Source organism: Chelmon rostratus, chromosome 14, assembly GCF_017976325.1.
Source record: "Chelmon rostratus isolate fCheRos1 chromosome 14, fCheRos1.pri, whole genome shotgun sequence".
NCBI classification, from domain to species: Eukaryota; Metazoa; Chordata; class Actinopteri; order Chaetodontiformes; family Chaetodontidae; genus Chelmon; species Chelmon rostratus.
The window spans coordinates 8842233-8862020 of record NC_055671.1 but is presented as its reverse complement, the minus strand read 5'-3'; the positions used below and the strand labels follow the sequence as shown (position 1 = coordinate 8862020).

Here is a 19788-nt window from a genome sequence, read left to right as displayed (position 1 = left end):
AACGCGACTGTTGTTTGTTTTTGTTTTGTAAATGGGCAAATGTGCTTTCCAGGAAACATCTGAACCTTTATTTCAGCAGTCAGTACACAAAAAAATCCTGACAGCAAAGTTTTTTTTTTAATTAATTGAACATTCAATTAGCCAAGCAAAAAATCACAAAACTAGAGATTGTGGATGCAGTGCACATACCTGGTACTGAATTATGATTGAGGTATTTAACCAACGGAAATAGAGAATTTTATGTATTATACAAACAGTTTTGAAGGACATTATCAGCAAAAATCAGCCTTTCATGTAGCCCAGTGCAGTACAGAGCCCAGAATGTGTCCTTAAGTTATCAAAGGTTGTATTTTGAAGAAAATTTTGGTGGAGAGCTATTATTTATTTATTTATTATTATTATGAAACCATCTCAATTTAAACAATATTCATACTGCTAATGCATAAAGTGTCCTCAAAGCCTGTGAAATTAGCACGTTTTAAACATGGCCACTTGGGGGCAGCAAAAACCAGACTGAGAACACTGATTACCTTCTAAAGTTTCAATTATATATTGATATATATCACAGAAGATGAGCAACAAGAGCAAACGGATAAACGATGAAACATGTGTTGCTTTAATTAAACAACACTATTCCATTTTTTAATTCAATTAATTTCAATGACTTTTCACAGTTTGATATCAGTTTCACTATCAGTATCTAAGTATGCTGACTACTGATTCAAATAGTAAACCTATCTGGTCCTCAGTGTGGTTGAAATCTGAATAATATGGATCAAATAAATAGATGCAACTTAGATCAAACAGTAATATAATAATAATTTACTATGTGTCGTTAAATTCATCAAGTCACAATGCTTCTTACGGAAGTTCACATTAAGCTGTGCCACGTACATCTTCAGTCTTAGTTGGTAAAGGGGATTTTCAGTTGTTCATAATGCTGACCTCCTCATTCCAGCTTCCTGGCAAGTGAATCAGCCATCCTGGTACTCTCATTTCCTTCAGTGAAGCAACAGTCATTTAACTCTGGCAGTATTACATTTTACAGACTGCACAGAGTTCAACTGAAGCTCATGTTCAGGCATGTTTGATAATGCATTTTCTGTTTTTACATTTATTAAAGTGCTCAATTACCACCATGGAATGTGTCATGATAATATCATAGGCACAGCATAGATTCCCTGTACCTTGAAGACTTTTATAGTTTTTATTTGTAGGTCAGGCAACATCTTTAGAAAGTGTCCTTGCTTTATAGGTTGTCCCAGCATTACTGTGGTGAAGGACACAGGCAATAAAATAAAAACAGTCTTGAAGAAGTGGTGGCATATTCTTATCTACATGTCCTCGCTCCATGTTATTCAAATCATTAACGTGTCAGTGAGCAGAAATTTATTCTAGGGGTCTGTCATCAAGACCTAAGGATGTTTATGAGGGTACTATTACTGTTTACATTACATTTAGGACCCAGTGGACACTTCATCACAAAGCAGTTTCCAGAATGTTGTTCACTGGGTCCGTAAAAAGCCTTTAGACAGTGCCAAGTAAACTAATATATATAGTCCTTGAGATATAGGCAGTGGTGCTGTAGAAACTCTGAAGAGACACAGTAGAGGTACTGAATCTTCCCCTACAGTGTACAGTATGCCTTGTTAGCTCTTTGTGTCTGCGAGATACCAACAACAGCAGCAGCCACAGTATAAAAACACTATTCTGGCAATATTTAGGAGTCCAGATGATTACAAAACCAACAAGTCAGACAAAAATGTAAAGCAAGTCCTGTCACAAGGCCATTCAAGTGATGCTTTCAATGTGTTCTTTTAGCAGAAATTAAAACATTAATACTAAAAAAATGTACATAGAATGGAAAAGTCCAAATAAAACATGCACTTTTTCAAGTCTTAATAATTCTTTTAGTATTAGCATTTTTTCTGCTAGTCATGTGTTACATTTCATTTAATAATCTACTCATCTATTTATTATTTAATTTATTTAATTACTACCCTTCTCTGTTATCTTTAGTTTTGAGGTTAATAATTTGATTGCAAAACATATTCGCATTTATTAATTTTGAAGTATTAAAAACTATTACAGCTTGGGTGAAAAAAATAATTTGCTTATGAATGAAAGAGGGGCAAATATAATAGAAATAAACGAACCAATTACTCGGTAGTTCATTTTTCATTCATGAAACAGCTGGTCCCTGATGGTGAATCTCTGAGGACCGCCTTCTCATCAAAAACTACAATCCCAGAATGCCTCGCGACGTTAGCAGCATTTCTTGTCGACGTGGGAAGGGAGGGATTCGGACACAAACAAATGTCCACGGGATTGATGTCGGGCCACGTAACAGATAACAGTGGCATGTCAGCTGGATTTCAGAGATAACTCCATGACATTTGAAACATGTGGCTCAAACCTGACGAGATTCTGCTGAAAAACGCGTTTAAATTATGGGTCACCGAGGAGGATAATGAGTACTTCGTACTGCAAAGGAGACGGGGCTACGGAGAAGGTGGAGGCGGTTTGACAGGTAACATTAGCCGTTATGTTTTCACCTCCCTCGCGTGTGTAGGACAGCTGCTGCGGCTTCGCCAAACCTCATTTAAATAAAGACGTTATTAACGGGTTAACTCGCTGTTCGTTTGTGTGGCTAACGGCTGCCTGCCATGTACAGGGCGGGTGCTGCTCGGTAGCGTGCTCGTCCACAGTAAAATACCCTCATAGCAACAGGTACAAGGCAAGTGTCAGCATTACACGAGTCAGTTTAGGTGCTGAAGAGCTGGTTTCTCATGTTGACACACCAGTCTGCAGGAGCGAAGGTCTCTGTGAGCGTACGTGTCGGTGCACTGGCTTATTTGGTTTGGTACAGCACAGAGTTGACAAGGAGATTACATGGGGAGAAGTGAGTGTGTGTGTTCCCTCCCCGGTTCATTTCCTGCTGATTTCACTGCCCTGTGGTGGGGTTACAGGATGTGCATGGGCCTGAAAACTTGACGAGACACTGTTCTGTCAGATTTAGACTGGAGTCACATTACCAGCTGACAAAAGCAGACTCAGAAGCAGACTCAGAAGCATGCACTTTGGAGTGGCGGTACTGACTGACTTCCTGCCACAGGGCAGTTCAGTGGGTTTGTGAATATTTGCTCCAGTTTCTCCCCGAAGCTTCAAATATAACGGAGAACCCTTTATAATGTCACTGCAATGACAGGGACTGCTGCTCCCTGGACAGTGAATGTGTCAGCAGCTGTGGGGACACTGATGCTTAGTTGAGTTGTAATATAGGTTATATCAGGCTTTGCTGAAATGAGATGGAATATTTTTAGCATGGAGAGAAAACCCTGACAACGGCTGTTGTTTTTACAGACTGGGGTTGCAACCAATGATTGTTTTCATTATTGATTAATCTGTCAATTATTACCAATAGTCCAAAACCCAGAGTTATTGAATTTTTGATGATATGAAACCTCAAAAAGGGCAGCAAATCCTACAAGTTGTTAAATTACTTAGTTAATTACCAAAATTTGTTCATTAATTTCCTGTCGATCAACTAATCAATTCGTCAACTAATCATTTCAGCCATTCTACAGGTCTTTTGTAGAGCTGGGATAGCAGCTTTCCCTCTTTATATGGAAACGTATATAAATATACATTGTGTGTGTGAGTGAGTAACAAAAACATATGCAAGGTATAACTGGCCAGCAATATTATGAGCAGGCTACTGATAAGATGTCTTGAAATGACACGTCTTTCATATTTAACTGTGTTTATTTTCATTACTGTGTTTACTGTTGTATTATATCCTTATTGTAAGGCAAATAACCTCTGAGAGACAGTAACTGACCTTCAACAGATTTTGTGCTTCCAGTTACAGAGGAGAGTGATGCATGTTCAGTGTGACTAACTGAAACAGTTTTTTACATAGCAGCTATGTGTGAACTCTTAGAAATAGCGACACCCCTTGTGAGTTTCTGATTTAGACACAACCTGTTGTGTAAACCTTAACTGCATGACATTCTTTGCTACCTTGGATCTTTGAAAATCATTGAAAGTATAAAAGTAGTGCTTGTAATGCCACCAATGATTGTGACCTACAGGATCTAACCACATGCCACAGTGTGACAGCTGTAGGGTAATTAATGATAATGAGTGGTGTTCTAGCTGGGGACGAAAGGACCGATGTTTTGTCTGGGTGGTGTAATGATAGCAGAGGTGAAATACTGCCCGATTGTGCATAGCGTGCAGCACTTGAAGCTCTCTCCAGCACAAGAGCCTTTTATGTCCAGCGTCTTTTATGTGTTAAAGTCTGTCCTCGACTGTTTGATGCCGTTCTTCTCTGATGAGAACATAAATTAAGTGAGCTGTGTTTGTAGCTCCTCTGGTAGAACATGTGGAGAGCTGGTCCGTGTTCAGCGGGCATGGCAGTGTAATGCTGATGCAGTGCATGAGTGTGGTTTCACTGCGACATGGTTAATTATTCATGGAGGGCATGTCAGAGAGAAATAGTAAAGCTAACGGATTTTGCTAATTTTAGTTGTGCGCCGGCTCTGGCATGGACCCGAGGGATCTTTCACTTCTATGTCTGTCGGGGCGAGTTTAAAGGCACAGTCCGCGATCCAAGTATAAATAAAAATATTTGTCTTTCAGATTTCACAAAGGCGTCACATGGCTGAAGGTCACGTGTAACATTTTAATTACATTCTAAATATCAATGTATGTATGTTACAGGCCTGCTTGTGGGAACTCTGGATACTGTGTTGGACTCCACATCCAAAGTTGCCCCCTACCGCATTCTACACCATACGCCAGACTCCCAAGTGTATTGGTCAATAGCATGTGGTATGTCACTGGATTTCATCTTATTCTGGCAAACATTCTGATAATGCCATCAAAGTATTAGTGGAAGATATTACCTATTCAGTCACATTTAAATTGTATTACAACAGTCACTGTTAATGTACTGAAGTCCAGCAAAAGTTATATCAGACTCTACAGTATAAAGGATGTTGTCTTTCCTGTGATAAACATAAAAAAAACCCCTCAAACATGAAATTTGGCATGATTTTGTTTTTCACCCTTGATGTTGGGTCAGGTGTCACCAAAGAGGAGATTGTTCAGCACTGGGATTGGCTGCAGCAGAACATCATGAGGACGCTCTCTGTTTTCGACTCCAGTGAAGACATCACCAGCTTTGTACAGGGCAAGATTAGAGTAAGAATTTATGAAAATCAGTTTTCCTTCACTGGGGATGACCTGAACCACTCAGCAGGGCTGCAATTGTCATGCTATAAAATACTGAATATGATAATGGATTCTTAATTCTTGTATTAACAAACTCCCTGACTGAATTACTATTTTTTTCCATTATTGACAGAAAGATGTTGATTTGAACACCTTAAGGAAGATGATGCATTGTTCTCTAACCCTCGATGTTTAATGTGTCAGGGTCTTATCGCCGAGGAAGGGAAGGCGTCCCTAGTGCTGGAGGACGATCCTGAGAAGTTCCGAGAGGCACTCTTGAGGTTTGAGAAGTGGTTTGAGCTGCCACCGGAGGAAAAGCTGGTCACATACTACTCATGCAGCTACTGGAAAGGCAAAGTGCCCTGCCAGGGCTGGCTCTACCTCAGCACAAACTTCCTGTGCTTCTATTCATACCTGCTGGGAGCTGAGGGTAAGCTATTTCTGCGCCATTTGTCCTGATAATGTTGATTGGTGGTAACAAAGACCGTGGCAGCGCATAGCAGCCACCGTGGTGAGCTTTCATGCATTAGAAAATAGCTCTAAGTAATGACAGCTGCCATAATGGTTAAAAAGCTATTAAACTGTAGTTGACTGCATAGTGGAGGCGAACTTGAAAGCAGTATGGATAATGGATAACACTTATTTTCATGACACAGAGTGACATTTGAAGAATCTTCACAATGAGTCAGTGAACATTTATTTTTTTGGTATCAGTAATTCTTTAAAATGGCTCCATGAAATGGGTTTTTACTGCAGTGCATTTCATATATTCATATATATTCATATATTATATATCTAATGAGAAATTGGACTTTATTTGACAAAAAGAAAACAGAATTACACAGGCACAACAACACAGATTTACCCCTCTGTTCAAAACCCTTGTCCTTGCAGCTTTGGGACTTAACCCTGATTTTGTTTTCATTCATTGTGATGACTTTGCAGTGAAGCTGGTCATCTCCTGGGACGAGATCTGGAGGCTGGAGAAAACCTCTAACGTTATACTGACTGAGAGCATCCATGTCTTGGCTCATGGGGAGGATCACTACTTCTCCATGCTGCTGCACCTTAATGAAACATTTGTTATCATGGAACAGCTGGCCGACTACTCCATCAAACGCCTTTTTGATAAGGAGGCCTTCCAGAGAGAGCCAGCGCTCTCTGACCCCCTGCAAATTACCAAGAGGTACTGTCTGCCTGCTACGCTGCACAGCTTTACACGATCCTGTTAGTGCTGGCTGCCAACTTGAAGAACCAGAGTAAACACAAAGTCTGACGGGAGTCAAATAGCATTTGTGTTTGTTTTAAAGGTGGTCATGCACCAGTGCCATGTATTTTTAAAATCAACCTACTGTAGTTGCTTACTCTGACTATTCTGATGACCTTATACTGTGCCAGCTTTGCCAGCTTTTGATTTGAGGTTGATCTACTAGAATCACGCACGCTTCTAAATAGAGATACTACAATTTAGAAACTAACCTTAAACAAAATGATCTACCTGTCCATACTAACAGTATCTGTAGGAGTTAATATATTTGTAATTATCTAAAGCAGTTTTAGGCACAGAAATAGTCTAATATTCCAGTGCTTGAAAGAATGATACAGAAAGTGACAGTCATGAGCACAAAAGAGAGGTTATTGACTGCTGTGCATGTGAGTCTGGAGGCTGCTGAAAAGATGTTCTAACAAAACTTAAACACGATGTTCCGCTCATGACTTTACTTCCTTCCCCCTGCAGAGGCCTAGAAGCTCATGCAAAGAGTGAGCAGTTCCGGGCATTTTTCAGGCTTCCCAAAGAGGAAAATCTGTTAGAAGTGCATGAGAGCTTCCTGTGGGTGCCCTTCAGCCATTTTAACACGCTTGGCAAGATCTGCCTGTCTGAGAACTACCTGTGTTTTGCCAGCCAGGATGGAAGCCAATGCCATGTCATCATTCCAATGCGAGAGGTAAAGTGAACCGAAGGCAGCATTTTTTGTTGATTGATAAAAGCACTGCCAATAATGTCTCAACCAGCAGCCTGTATACTGATGAATAGCAGATTCCGAAGCGACTGTGTGGTCTGCCAACGTTCTTCCAGGTTGTTAATGTTGAGAAGCCAGACTCCAGCAGCAGGGCTTTGACGGTGTGTGTGCGTGGCAAGAGGGCGCTGCGTTTCTCTGAGGTTCGGGACTACCAGCGGCTAGCCAACACAATCCGTAGCAGGTGTGGGATTAGTGCCAGCCCTCAGCACTCTGCTTCATCAGAGGTAACATGCTTTGATTTATCTGTGCCATTGCGCTCTGCATTCTGTGTTATTATTCTGTAGTTTGCAGTGGTGTCTGACATTGAAAAATGAGATTTGTTTATCACTAAGGCCATACGAGGCGAGTGCCAGTCACTCATCAACCACTTCGAGGACAACCCAGAGGACGTAACACTGATGGTGGGGCAGAAAGACAGCAGCAAGGCTGTAAGCACAGAGGCTCTCATGACTGTTTTCCACCCCCAAGATGTTGAAAACCTTGACCCCAAAATGGTAAATACCAGAAATTTTCTTCAAAAGAAACACACTGCTTGTTTTCAGCTGCATTTTGTGGAAAACTTTCACATTCACTTAGAAAATCTGACTGGTTTACCTTGATGTAATGAAACTGCAGGATGGGGGTGTGCAGGTGGGCGTCTATTCAGGGGTGGACCTAAATAAAAATGGAGCATGCATCTGTTTAAAAATACAACCAGTTTAAACAGCATTGCAGAGCATGTACAGTCACAACTCTGTGTGTTTTGACAGCTTAAAGAAAAGATGAAGGAACAGTCTTGGAACATCCATTTCTCTGAATACGGACGTGGCACAAGTATGTTCTTCACCAGGAAGACACGAGATTTGATCGTCCGTGGTGTTCCTGAGGCCTTGAGAGGAGAGCTGTGGATGCTGCTTTCAGGTATTTAGACAGCAGACATTACTCTCGCCGTGGTATGTACAGTAAGTGATCTGAAGTGTCAGTGATTTGTTGATGAATCCTTGCATGATTGAAAGTGTTAAGCCCTCGAGTGCTCACTCACATAAATAATTGAGTAGAACGTGGTTTGTGTGGGATCTCGGCGGCATCTGTTTTTGGACTGACTGTGGTTCTGCCTCTGTAGGAGCCGTGAACGACATGGCCACTCATCCGGGCTATTACGCCGAGCTGGTCGAACAGTCTCTTGGCACAAGCACTTTGGCTACAGACGAGATCGAGAGAGACTTGCACCGCTCTCTGCCAGAGCACCCTGCCTTTCAGAGTGACACAGGAATCTCAGCTCTACGCAGAGTCCTTACTGCCTATGCATACAGGAACCCCAAAATTGGCTACTGCCAGGTACTTTGATTTCTTCAGGCAGAAAAGCCCTGATCGACACTGATAACAAACGCTCTTTGAGGCTTTGACGTAAATGCAGAAGATTGCATCAGGAAGACTATTATCACCATAGACTGTATAAATAGCGGATGGAGTCTGAAAAGTGAAAGCACTGTTGAAGTGCCTTAAACTGCATTCTTTCTAATGGCCAGCAGAGAGCAACCCCGCTGGTTACAAAAAGAAGTAAGATTGTATGTAAGCTTATGAGAAAATGAGCTACTGCTCTTCTCTTGATTCATTTCCTCAGTAAACATTTTCCTAATGAGTTTATGGTCTCAGTTGCTCAAGTCCTCTTCAATACAGCATGATGTTCATTTAGTAAACTTTGGTCTCATTCTGGGCGTATGCTTTAGGGTGTGGCTACGTTGTGATTGGCAAGTCGCCAATCACCACAGTGTGTCCTTAGGCTCTCAGTCAGATCCAATCAGCATAGAGGCGTAGCAATGAGTATCCACCTCAAATATGGTCACTTCTGGCTAAAAAAACCAAGACAGCCGTCATGGCCATAATACCACACTTGAGGCTACAAAACAGTAGTCCACGAACCAATGGGTGATGTCATGGTAGGTTTAAAAAGATGCAATAAAAATGAAAAACTTGCACATAAATATACAATTACCATTTCTGGTGGTAATGTGTGTGAGATTATCTTGTTTCTGCTGTTTTAGGTGAGATGACGGTTATGGTACAGGCTTCAACAAAACCTTTAACCCTTGCCCGTTTAAAAACCCATGTCTCCATTACTGTGATTGGTCATTTCATGACATTGAGGAGTGCAGCAGCTCTGAAAAGGAGAGGTGATTTTTAAAAAGGCCAAGTACTTTAAAGAAAGGCTCTGAAGCTCAGATAAATCCACAAGTGCGCGAGTGATCTAGAACCATTGAAAACATTTTAAAAAGGCACTGATGCTCTGAAATTGCCTTTATAATGGCGTCCTCTCTGCAGTTCACCGGACACTTACAACCGAAGTAGTCTGTTTTTTAAGTGTGTCCTTTTTTCCCCCCATTCAGGCCATGAACATTCTCACCTCCGTTCTCCTTCTCTATGCGAAAGAAGAGGAGGCTTTCTGGCTGTTAGTGGCCGTCTGTGAGAGGATGTTGCCGGATTACTTTAACCGCCGAATTATTGGTGAGAGGGGAAGCAAAGGATGCCATTCTCATACTGCCTCTGCTCGTCATTTTGGAACATCAAATATGAAGGAGTTCAGGAATTTGGTTGTATTCTGAAATGTTGCCGATCTTTCTTCAGGCGCACTGGTCGATCAGGCGGTGTTTGAGGATCTGATTCGAGAAAACCTGCCCCAGCTGGTGGAGCACATGACAGACCTGAGCTTCTTCTCGTCCGTGTCCTTGTCCTGGTTCCTCACTCTCTTCATCAGCGTCCTGCCCATAGAGAGCGCTGTGAACGTGGTGGACTGTTTTTTCTACGACGGCATAAAAGCCATCCTGCAGCTCGGCCTGGCGGTGCTGGACTACAACATGGAGGCTCTGATCAGTTGCCACGACGATGCTGAGGCCGTCACCATCCTCAACAAGTCTGTGTGAATACAAACAAAGCAAGGCTGATGTATTTAAACATTATTATTGTGTAAATAATTGCCTCTATCTGTCGGTGTCGTTTCAGGTTCTTTGACAGCGTGACAAACAAAGACAGTCCGTTGCCTCCAACAGTGCAGCAAGCTTCAGTGGGCAATAATGATAAAGCATCCCACTTCAGTGTGGATATCAGCGCACTGATCCGAGAGGCCTACGAGGTAATGCAAGATTTTTTCACACGAGTTTTGTTCAGTGATGTCAGCGTTGTGGTTGATTTAACTAACTCCGCTTTGCTTTAGAAATATGGACATATCCGCTCAGAGGAAGTGGAGAGTTCACGGAGGAGGAACAAACTGCATGTGATCCAGACGCTGGAAGATACAACCAAACAAAATGTTGTAAGTGACGATCGAGTTCACGGTAGTTAGCGAAATAGCACTGTTAATGTGGTATTAAGGATGAATTTTAAATCTATTTTCAGATCCGGGTGGTGTCCCAAGAAGTCAGATTCAGCGCCTCACAGCTTGATGAGCTTTATAACTTGTTCAAAGTGAGTCAGAGGTGCAATAGAGTATCTTCAGTGTTATTCTAAAAAAAAAAAAAAAAAATTAAACAGTCATAATGAAGAATTGAAAGATAGAAACATCATGCTTCTCTTCTATGTTCCTTCTGTTTTTAGAGGCAGCATTTCCTTTGCTGCTACTGGACAATGAAGAGTCCCACTCTGCTCCATCATGACCCCAGCCTGGCCTATCTGGAGCAGTACCAGTTGGGTTTCCAACAGTTCAGCGGGCTCTTCTCCCTGCTGGAGCCCTGGGCTTTCTGCACCACCAAGAGCACCCTCTCTCTCTGGATCTTCCGCCTGATAGACGAAAACCAAGACGGCCTCGTCAACTTTAAAGAGTTCTGCTCTGCCCTTGGTATATTCACTCGTTCTCTGCTCTCCACTAATGCAGCCCTTATCCTCAGTAACCTCGCTGCTATAATTTCAAATTGCCTCTCCCGCAGATACTTTGTACTGTGGATCTTTCACAAATAAGCTGAAATTCCTCTTCAAGCTGCATCTGCCACCAGGTGAGTAATGAACATCAGTCATGTCTGCCTGTCTCTTGTAAAGTTATAAAATAGATCTTTTTTTTAGTGTATCTTCAGCTTCAACTTCTGACCTTTCTCTGACAACATATCTACAGTGATCATATACTTCTGCTGGTTCAGAATTCAAGTGCAGCAAATGTTTTCAGACTAGATCCTTACAGTCTCTAAATTCTACCCAATGCTGTTCCATGACAGCAGTAACACAGCAGCAACAGACATACAAAAGCAGCCTAAAGTATACCCAAGGTCAGACAGACTTGCATCAGCCTGTGGTTTACATGGCTTGAATGTATGTGAGTTGCCATTTCAATAATCCAGTCCACAACTCAGCATTTGTCGAGTGAGCACATTGCCTGGGGGAAGAAACTGTCCTTGAATGTGTGGCTCTCGTCTGCATGATGTGGCAGTGCGTGCTTGAAGGCAGGGGTAAGAATAGGCTGTGTTGGGTGAAAGACCTTCGCCATGGCAACAATGGATGTGAGGAGCTGTAAGGGCATTTTGCAGCGGGCTAGTTTCCCCATAAAGAGGATCTGTGATGAGGAAGAAGTGCTCAAATAACAACTGACAGCTTCACAACACAAGAGTACTGAGTCACAGTTTGTGACATGCCAGACCAGTGAACATCAAGCAGTAAAGCTTGTTTTGTGTCTCATAGAGAGTGCGTACTGCTTCAGCACCAAGGACAGGTCCCATCTTGTTGCTACAGAGTAGAGGCTGTGGTAGGTCGTTTATTTTTGGTGTCATTGGGCAAAATTCCATAACAACCATTCAGCATATTGTAATTCAAGTGGCCTGAGAGAAAACTAGACTTCTGCACCTCCCCTTAGCTCTGTTTACAGTCTTTAGAAAATCTAGCCCTCGATGGAAGACGTTGAGCGATCGCAGGTCATTTTAGAGAGAGGGTGTTCCTATTGGCTCTTCTGCAAATGCAGATGCATGTGTTCATCCCCTCAGATGGTGAAAGTCTGTCTCTCGTAGCCAGCCGTAGGCTGTCTCCACACTATCTTTAGCGCTGTGCCACTGCTGTAGAACGTGAAAGGGAAAGCCTGATTTAATGGTGGAAAATCCTGCAGATTTTCTGTATGTGTCGGCTTCACACGGGGCTTCGGACTCATTATGTTCGATGCCATGGTGCTCATGTTGACAAACGGCAAAGAGGCATGATGACAAGCAGTGGGTCATGACTTTTGAGTGTGTGTACGTGCGTGCACGTACGAGCCTCTTATCCACTGTTGTTTCCTCTCTGGCTCTGAAGCCTGGGGCATTCTGCCCCGTGGTCATGAAGCGCCGGAGGGGCGTTTTTGAACAGATGAGTCGTGGCGAAAGGGACCGGGGTCTTGGCAAGGGTAACACTGTGGAGAGTGGGTTGTGGGTGGGTTTGGTGGGAGGGGCTGGTGGGAGTGATATGAGGAAGCAGAGAGAGAGGTGAAAGGTTTTGCATTGTCTTAGTTCAGTTGTTGTCCACTGCAGCTTTAAGTACTGAACCCTCACAGGCTGAATCTTCGGACAGCACTTTCGTGAGAATGGCAGTGATGTTTCTGTGGAAAGTTAAGTGTGAGGTTGATGTTTCAGACTGAGAGACACAAGACATGTGATGATAAGTTTTCCCTCAAGGCATGATCTGATATCCTACATCATCATAATTATGTTGCTCCAGGACCATCATTGCAGCTGTTTTGATGTCAAAGCTTTGCGACTTGGAAAAAAGGCCGGAAAAATGTGCACATAGAAGAAGCTTTTTTAACACATGGTTAGCGTTGTGAAAGAGTCTATTTTAACCCAAACTGTGATCTTTTCCTAAACAGAACCACGTGACAGAAAACAAAAACAAACTCAAAGTAATAAGTGAACTAAGCCTAAAAATAACAAGTCAACAATATAACAATAAGTTCCACCCAGGACACAAACTCCAGTGTTCTGGGTGAAAATCCTGACCTTTACCCCTTCATCCACCATAACCTGCTCTGTATGAGGACTTTGTCCCTTTTTGGTCAGTTGCAATGACAGTCCTGCAGCAACATTAATTATGATTTAGGAACAACACCAACATGGTGATATCATTTAAATCTCCCCTGAAGCTAAGGGTTGTGGACTGAAAGTGTACACAGAGAGCTGAAAAAGTAAACTGCATTGACCACAAACACTTGCCGATTTCACGGTGGGACAGCCCTGAGCTTTCATGGACCGAGCTGGAGCCCACATCAAAGTCTGACATTGTAACGGTGCCAAAAGCCCCATTGATCAAGGAAATGAAAATATGTGCTATCTAGAGCTCAGAGTCTACAGGTTTCTCAGTCCAGGCACACAGTACAGCAGCTGTATCCACTCATCGGCTTCAGTCAGACAGGAGGGGCTACACAGCAACATCATCTCTGTTCTAATTGGTCGTGTCTTGTTGTTGTGCCTTTAACTTATAGCTACATCTCTGCTAAAGGCTGCACTGTTCTGCGTACCACAGTATGAAATGCTGGGTGAACATAGTGAGGGTTTTTCCTGTTCTGAGAGCATTACAGATAGGAGTGTTGGGGTTGCACGATTGTACAAGTGTGGAGCACGAACATGATATCACATGGCAAATGGACTGTTACCTGAACTGTATCTTGTGTGTAAATTGACATTTAGTGTAAATATTTCCACAGCTGGTCATTAGATTCAAAGGTGATAATTGGATGTCTCGTTAGCACAAAGGAAAAGGAAGAATATGACAGAGATCGTCTGGACATTAGGTTTCAAATAATTGGTTAATATTGATAATAATATAACTAGATAACTATAATAATAACCGTTGGAAATTTGAATCTGAGTCTTGTAACTAAAGAAAGGTCATCATAGTCATTAAGGTTCACTCTGTTTGGATCTTGAATATCAGCAACAAATTTCATGGCACAGACACACTGAACCACTAACCGACATGGAGATCCTCTCATGCGACGCAAAGCTGTCGGGCAAATAAAAGGACACTGTTGGCTTGTGAGGGTAATTGCTTAGTCCAGCAGGGCAAACTGACACGCATGCATGCACAAACACACACACAGCCATTGGCAGGCTTTGGAGCACAGAAGTATAGCACATATAAAAGCGGAGTGAGAAACTAAAAATATAGAAGTCAGAAGTGTTTTACAAGGGATTGGATTATTTTATTTTCTAAACAATACTTAACTTTCTTTGCACAGACGGATGCTGAATTTATTCAATTTGATACATGTATGTTTCTGCAATGAATGCAATAATACTGTACATAACAACGATTTATCAGTTGATTAGCCCCGCCTAAAGTAAAAGGATGATTAGAAACCCATTTAAATATGATGCATTCCAGCACATCACCACTAACTACAGTATAATCTTCAACATCATCGTAGATTTGAGGCTTGACGCAGTTAAACTGAAAAAACATGGCAGTGTAAGCTTCACAAACATATTGCAGGACTGTGAGATGGGATTGCATTACAGTGTGTATCATTAACTGATAAATCAGTGTATATGGACGCCTGTGTTTTCTTTCAATAAATCCATTAACAAATCTCATCTGCATTGCTCATGTGGCTCCTCTGTCACCCCTGTCTCTTCATCTTTCCTCTCAGTGCACTCACAGTCAGTATCTTCTAGCTTTCACAGGTAGTCCTTTGCACATAAAGGAACAAAGAATCCAGCACTTTGTTCCAGCGACTGAAGACTCTTCTCACTTGAGTAGACTCTCTGGTTAGCCTCTTTACGCCTTCTTTTCCCTTTAAAACTCAGATTTCCCTTTTACCCTCTCCTCCTAAATTCTGTCATGATTGTGTCTTGATGCTTGCCTGATGTCCTTGAATGCATTGATTGTTTCTGAAGCATTTCTCTGTACAGTTTGTTCACATGCTGCTTATATATTTCAGCATTTGACCTTCCTGAAGATGGTGTGATAAGGAAAAGCCCTGAAAGAGGTAGTATTTCACCCATTTTCATCACAAACACTCCATGGCTATAATTAAAACCTGTAAGTGTCTTAATTGTGTGTGTGATGTCGAGTTTGTGTATGAACTTCACAGGTAGAGGAAAAGTGGACCTGCAGGCCTACCTGAAACAATGGCAAAATGAAATACTTAAAAAAGAGGAAACCATCAAGGATCTACCCCGAATTAATCAGGTAAGTCAATCCATGTGTTGTTTATTAGCTAAAGAGACGGTTTTCTGCCTGGAGTGACAAAAACAGAAGAATTTGCTTCAGAATTTCACAACAAAGGGACCTATGTGATATGTTGAATTATCTAAGTACAACACATTCTTACTGATTCTATTTCTGTGTCAGGCTCAGTTCATCCAGTTCTCCAAGACCCTGTACAACATTTTTCATGGTGATCCAGAGGAGGAGTCTCTGTACCGAGCTGTGGCTCATGTGACCAGCCTCCTCCTGAGGATGGAGGAGGTGGGACGGAGGCTGCAGGAGCCGAGCAGCCCCCCTGAATCCACAAAGCCTGCCGACACCGCTGCAGACACCACCACCACCACCGCTGCTGCTGCTGCAGCTGCAGAGGAGCCTTCAACCAAAGAAGCCACTACCACCCCGGAGAGCTCCGACACCTCCGGCTCCCACAGCAGTCAGGATGCAGGGCCCAACCTCTCAGAGATGGAGTGGTCTTTTTCGTTCGAGCAGGTCCTGGCCTCTCTGCTCAATGAGCCGGCCATAGTGACCTTCTTTGAAAGGCCTGTCGACTTTCAGACTAAGCTGGGACAAGCTAAGGTCGCCCAGCTGAAACTTAAGGCAAATAAGTGAAGGAATACATAAGTGAATTGATACTTTGCTTCAGATTCAAACCCAGAAGTCACCATGAGTTTCCTTTCTCCACTCGGATAGGACAGTGGGTTTTGGTGAGGCCATATTGCAGGAGGAGACATCAGATTTAACAATCTGTGTGTATGTGTGTGTGCGTGTGTGGGGCTTGTATGTTCAGGCAGATGATGATCAGCAGCGATGGCTGATGAAACACATAAGGCACAACATCTTGAAGACACTTTAAACCCTGTTGCAACACTGACCAACACCTTCAATGCATTTTCATGTGAAGCCTCGTTGCAGACATACTGTAGCCTGTCGTTCCTCAGATCTAATTATGCATTTTCAACCATCGCTGATTAAATTCACTCTCTCATGTAGCTTCAGATTCTTCAGAATTTAAGTTGAGTTTAAGATATTTGTTCCTCTCTATGCCATGGAGCACATCCAATATAGTTTTGTATTGTATAAGGGACATTCGGTACTGTCCCCTGTATTCACAAACACAAGGGTTTGTCCTTCCCTCTGCCTCTGATGTCATGCTGAAGTACAACTCCATGACAAAAAGACTTAGACAAGGTGACTGAGAGTCCACAGAAAGATCGTCTTTCTGGATATCTTGATACATTTTTCGTCAGATTACAAGTCACTGCTGTAGTTTAATATAGAATATAAATGCTGATGTGTCGTGTGACTTCAGTGTCTCCTTACTTTAGCAACATTCATGTTACTCTGTCAACGTATTGTGAGGAACACCAGCTTTTCAGATGATAGAGGCAGAGAATAAACAGTCGTTCAGTGAGTAAGGGCAAGCAGCACTGTTGTCCCTGGAAGCCGTGCATTGAATTCTGAGGTGATCAGTGTCAGATGCATTTTATTGAGAGGATAAAAGATTCAATACTATATTATGCATTTGCAATAATATACAAGAGAGGATACCATACTGCCACAGCACTCACATGTCTATTCCTCCAACTGCAGCAAACGCAGTATGAATATTATAGCATGACTTCAAGTGTGAAACTATGGTCTGTAAAGGTGTAATAGTCTGAAATCCACAGTGCTGCTGTTGGGAAATCTCCTGCATCCGCTTCTGAAAATGTGCTGTGTGCGATCTTCACAGTGCGATCGGTTGATGTACTGTCTGCTTATGTCCGTCTCACTGTATATGTAGGATGTTATGCTCTAGTATAAGTGCAGCACTTTGTACATAGAGGTCAGTTCAATAGTCGTTTGATTATTGTATTTATGAGGCTTGTATTGAAAATGTAAGATATGAGCTAGTGGACTGTTGTGGACACAACTTAAACCTTTCGAAGGACATTTTGTTTTATCAAATCTCAGGGTGCAATCTGTGTAAAATAAAAGGGAGAAAAGGGATATTTTTTGACCTGGGACATATAAAGTATATGACTGAGTTATACATAGCTTACATTAAAGTATAGAGCATGAGTAGCATAGTTACAGGATTAGCCACATTATGCTAGCCTTCAATGGACTATTACTGCTCGCTACAGAAAGCCAGATTTGACTTACAGTATTTCAGTTGTTTTCTTTTCATCTGTGTATTTTCTGCTTCTTTTCTTTGTTTTTGCTTCTGTCTCAGTAAATCATGTTGTTTGAGATTGCCTGATCTTAGAGGCTTTGCATTGCAAAAGGCCTTGACCGCTTCTGCTGCAGCTTGTCATCTCCAGGGGCCAAATTCACAAATTTAGAGCGCTTTATTTCTGCTTGTGTAGAAGCTCTTTCAGTGCAAGTGCAATTCTCTGTTTCCTACATTTTTATTATTCTTGTTGTTATTTTTACTTCAGATGTTAGGACCAATCTGAAATGTATTTCATTGTGTAATTCTTGGGTTTGATTGTTGAAGTGAGTTGTACGTACTCATCGAAAATAAGCATTTTTGCACACGTCCATGACTCATTGGAACTGAAAAGACAAATCTGCCACTGTTTACATGACTAATGTAAAAAATGATTAAAAAACCCCCACCCCATTCTTTTATATGTTGTCACTCCTTAAATCCAAAGCTTGATCAGTGACTTCAGCTCAGTACCTAAATCATGAAACAGTACTGAGTTTCGACAGCAGAGCTCAGCCTGGGGCTTCAGGGCCTGAGTAACTGATCATTTTGCAACCAAATCAATCAAAACACTCATATTTCATTATTTGAAACAGTGACATCTGACCGTGCTCTGACTATTTCAGTAAGACCGTTCCCCAGCGGTTTCACACCGCCTTTGTAACATCTCCACACTCTCAAGACTTTATTATGAAATGCAAACAACAACCTCTTATCAAAGAATGTGTTGTGCTGTGAGGGTTCATTTCGTGTCGATTTATGGCATGCTTCGTCTATTTCTGATTATTTGATAATATCTTAAAGATAAGAAATCGTTTGAAAAAGACAAGTTTGCTTTGAAGAATTCATTTGTTGCTCTTCATGGAAGAAACACAGAACAGTGGTTAAGACAAACAGACCTTTTGATGCTCAGTAATGTTCTTTTGGAAAATGACACGTAAGATCTTATTTTTTTTAAACCCAGAATAGGTTGTGGTTTTGTCTTGGAGGGGAAATACATGAAAGGCGACAACTCTGTAGGAACAGAGGAAGGAAAACCAGAGGGTTGGAAGTTGTCATCACTCTGGCACGCTGTCAGTTTTTCCATTAAGCATCAGAGTGTATACAGTAGGCATGGATAATGCTCCAGCTCCTGCATTAGTATATGGGTAACAAAGTCCTTATATGTGCAAATGTAGTTTGACAGCTTTTATAGTCTGTACCTTTTTGCTTGAAAGCTTGTTTTTGCGCAACATGTGAAGCATCGATATCTCGGTTTACCTGCTTGATTATGATTTCTTTTTTTATCTCCATGCAGAGTTACCAGAATAAAGAGTGATGATTCTATGAATAATAAGGTTCTGGTCATTCTGAGCATCACCTGAAGCACCTTAGATCCACACACACCAACATGAATTGAAATGTGACTCATGACATGTTCACTGCTTATAAGCCTCTGTCTGATTGTGTTCTCTGTCAGTAAGCCATGTTTATATTTGTCTATATGCATTTCAACAGCTTATCATAAAGAGGTAATTATGTATATAATAATAAATAATATAATAAATATAGTCATGGCTGGACAACCAGACTCTTAACCTTTCTTGTTTGAGAATCAAAGGGCTGCGACAACAGAAACATCATTTTTAAGATGTCTCAACAAAGCTAGAAGGTGGGTCCATGTACAATGAGGGACCTTTTAGCCATCTTGTAATCTATCCATAGTTGACGTGTGTAAAATGCAAAATGACGCATTGACGACCTATATCATATCTACATTCTCTGAAATAGATTAAGTAGAACAAGTTGTGAGCTGACATTACCTTCTGATATAGCAAACATCCAGCCGTTGTAAAACAACATTATCATTAATTGGTGTCGTGTTTGTGTCCACCTGTCTAGTGTTAGTCTGTCATTCACATTCTTTCAACTGTGTTTTTGGTCTCATGTTAGTTAGCTATATGCTAACTGTGCCTGTCCACTGTTGGTGCTGAGCAGGTAGTGAACAGTGGGATTTTTCACTGAAAACAGCTTCCAGGTGCAGCTGAAAACGATGCTACAAGAGCCAGTGTGAGTAAAGTAAACAGACAAGTTTGAACAGCAATCAGTTGAAAGTCGCTCTCAAGCTACATAAAGCCGAGCGGAGCTGCAGATTCCCCGTAGGTTCATCACTACAAAGGACCCCTTTCAGAATGTGACTTTGGTGTCACATAGTGGGATTGTTAGTGT

General features: G+C 41.8%; 1 protein-coding gene across 2 annotated transcripts; it reads left to right on the top strand.

Annotated features, from left to right (window-relative positions):
* Positions 1-2321: 2321 nt before the first annotated feature.
* tbc1d8b (TBC1 domain family member 8B) lies at positions 2322-19129 on the top strand. 2 transcript variants are annotated; one of them, XM_041952220.1, is made up of 21 exons: positions 2322-2530; positions 4726-4836; positions 5090-5208; positions 5443-5668; positions 6184-6424; positions 6977-7184; positions 7316-7483; positions 7592-7753; positions 8009-8159; positions 8362-8576; positions 9626-9743; positions 9864-10149; positions 10239-10368; positions 10450-10548; positions 10632-10700; positions 10830-11070; positions 11159-11224; positions 14855-14947; positions 15121-15168; positions 15274-15371; positions 15534-19129. In XM_041952220.1, exons 1-21 carry the CDS (start codon positions 2404-2406, stop codon positions 15996-15998), a joined length of 3441 nt encoding a protein of 1146 aa, XP_041808154.1. In that variant the 5' UTR covers positions 2322-2403; the 3' UTR covers positions 15999-19129. The 2 variants fall into 2 exon arrangements, with proteins under 2 accessions (XP_041808154.1, XP_041808153.1); XM_041952219.1 differs by lacking the exon at positions 14855-14947 and having other exon boundaries at positions 15534-19128.
* Positions 19130-19788: the final 659 nt, after the last annotated feature.

Coding starts and splice junctions, on each gene's coding strand:
- tbc1d8b (XM_041952220.1), top strand. CDS start 2,404: ATGTGGCTCAAACCTGACGAGATTCTGCTGAAAAACGCGTTTAAATTA. Junction 10,701..10,829: donor AGCTTTATAACTTGTTCAAA/GTGAGTCAGAGG, acceptor TTCTGTTTTTAG/AGGCAGCATTTCCTTTGCTG. Junction 15,372..15,533: donor ATCTACCCCGAATTAATCAG/GTAAGTCAATCC, acceptor TTTCTGTGTCAG/GCTCAGTTCATCCAGTTCTC.